The 2611-nt window shown below is 57.9% G+C and overlaps 1 protein-coding gene across 1 annotated transcript; it reads right to left on the reverse strand.

Moving 5' to 3' along the window:
- Positions 1–988: 988 nt before the first annotated feature.
- Positions 989–2329, reverse strand: LOC144471483 (uncharacterized). The gene has a single exon (XM_078183564.1). The coding sequence runs from the start codon at positions 2327–2329 to the stop codon at positions 989–991; it is 1341 nt and encodes a 446-aa protein (XP_078039690.1).
- Between the last annotated feature and the right edge of the window lie 282 nt (positions 2330–2611).

Genomic DNA, 2611 nt, shown 5'->3' on the forward strand with positions numbered 1-2611 from the left:
GTGTGCTCGCCCGGGGTACGGTTTACGATCTATTTATTGCCGTGCCACCGCCGACACACGAACAAACGCGGCTTACACCGCGGTTCGTCCTCGCCCCGTTCCCCGCGCCGGCCCTCAGGAAACCGTACCTGCCCCGATCCCCACCTGGTCGAGGGTGGAGGCCACCCCTCCGGGATATCACCTGCCACCATGCTGAAACGAGGTCCGCGAGACACCCCTCAGAATCGCGGGATCGTTTAACATTTCCCGTTGTATCGTCGCCCTCACCAGAAAGGATTTACAATCCTCTAATCTGTTCGGTATAACCGTATCTTAGGTCTACGATGAAGTCCGAGGTATTTACAAATTGTCTCCTACCTAATATTGACTAACGAGGGATATCCTGGTCGCAGACCGTAAGAGAGCGTCTCTTATGATAATGCTTACATTAGCGCCTCATCCGTACATACGTATACCACGTAAATGACATTATTAATTATTCTCGATATCGATTAGTTTGTTCGTTAAAAGGGTGTGCAAAAACTGGCGTGGACATCCAGTAACAAGGACTCTAGTGATAGTGGACTACGTATCGTCATTGATTACATTGATTATCTCCCAATAATCTCTCTCGGCTCACAGCTCGCCCCCTCCAAAGTCTTTCTTCGGGTAAACCGTCTCGAACTTGAAACGAATCTCGCCCAGATTCCGATAGGTGGGAATTTAAACGAACTCGGAAGTTCCTGGAAGAACTCTCTGGCTTCCGCGCCAACTTGAAACGCGAAGACTCGAGAAATCTCAACAAACAAACAAACAAACAAGAAGCCAACCGATACTCACGGCTGCCGCGTTCGAAGACCGCGACGCGACGCGACGAGTCCCGTTTTCGAAAGGAAATGCTTCGAGAACCAAAGAAAGAGATCACGCCTGCACCTGCGGCGAGGACTCAGTTCTCGAAGGGATAGCCACTGGCGAGGATCGTCGGGTCTTCCGTAGAAGATTTCTTTCGTCACTTGCTGTGCACGGTGGTGGCCCGCCTCTTGACCTCTACCTGGTCGACAATCGCATCGCTCTCTTTGTCCTGATGCGCGGTCATGTGCCTGGTCAGGTGGTGCCTCTCCCTGAAGCTCTCGTCGCAGACGGGACACCTCAGCTTTTCCTCGCGCCGCCTCCTGGCCGCCTCCGCGGAGTTCTCGTTCTTGTGGTGCGAGCGCATGTGGTAGACCAGGTCGGACGTCATCCGGAACGAGAGGTTGCACTTGGCGCATACGTTCTGGGCCGGCAAAGTGAGAGCGGCGAACGACGGAGGCAGCAGGCCGGCCACCCCCGCGGCCGTCGCCAGGAATCTCGGCCTGGTTAGCGCGTCGGCCATCGGCGGGAAAACGGAGATCGGGTTGTATGAAAGATTCGGGTAGACCGGTGGGATGTCTGGTCGGAAGCTGGGCATCTTGGGGCTGGGCACCTTGGGCGGCTGGGCGATCTGCGGGATCTTGAGGTTCTCCAGCAGGCCGGGTTGAGCACCCTCCGGACTGACCAGGAACGGATAGGTCATCTTGGCGGGGAACTGCGCGTATTTGTATCCGCTGACAGCGGTCAGGGGGACGACCGGCGGACTGACGCTACTCTGGTAGCTGGCTCTGTCGTCCGGCGAGATGGAGGACCTCGGCGAGGTCTGTCCGTCGTCGTTGAAGCCGTTCCTCTGAGCGGCGAGATTTACCTTGGTGAACGCGCTGCGAGACTCGCCGTGGCGCTCGCTGGGGCATGGTATCACCGTCTCGTAGACCTTGTTGCAGGCCAATCCTGGCTCCACCGACTCCGGACAGTTGGCCAGAATGGCCTGGTGGGCCGCGAACGATGGCGGGCTGGGTGTCTTCTGGAGTCGGGAGCCGGAGACGTATCTGCGAGCGTCGTTGTCCGGAGATAGACCCGGGAGAGTTGGCGTCAAGGTCCTGGGCGAGATGTACGGCGGACTCAGCGAGTTCTCCGTGCAATGAATTGCTCTTCTTCTATCCGAACCGCCGGTGTCGCTCTCGTAGTTTTTGATGGTCAAGTTCTGGGGCATTCGGTCCGCGTCCGCGACGCTCTCCGGCGCGATCTCCTCTCGCAGCCGGTCCCGCCTAGCCGAGACCATTCTTAGCTTCTCGCTCTGCCGTCGCGCCAAGTTCTCGTCGGGCGCTACCAAGAACGCGACGTCGAAGGACCGCTTGCTGGCCCGTTGCAAAGGGTACGAGGCGTCCGAGGTGACGTCGCCGATCGACGAGGGGCTGGACGACGTGAGTGCCGTGGTAGCCGTCGTGGAGGTCGCGGGGGCGGCACGGTCGATGCCACCCGTGCGATCTTCCATTGTCATCGTGCTCGTTCCGGATGATCGACCTACGACAATCACGGCCGACGGTCAATTTAGTCGGACACCGGGATGATGGATAGCGGTCCGTACACCCGGACCAGGTGTCGCAGCTACGCTATACAGCGGGATAATTGGGTCAATCGGATTCGATCGGCAAATCTCGGAGGCTGTCAACGGACAATCGAAACCTGACTACCGTCGCTGTTCTCTCCCTCTCTCGCTCTGCGTTTGTGTGTTTATGTGTGTGTGCGTGCGTGTGTGTTCGATGGCTCGCATCGACGTCAA

Source organism: Augochlora pura, chromosome 6 (assembly GCF_028453695.1).
Source record: "Augochlora pura isolate Apur16 chromosome 6, APUR_v2.2.1, whole genome shotgun sequence".
NCBI lineage: Eukaryota > Metazoa > Arthropoda > Insecta > Hymenoptera > Halictidae > Augochlora > Augochlora pura.

What these genes read in the sequence shown, in the direction of transcription:
- LOC144471483 (XM_078183564.1), bottom strand. Translation starts at nt 2,329, where the DNA reads ATGACAATGGAAGATCGCACGGGTGGCATCGACCGTGCCGCCCCCGCG.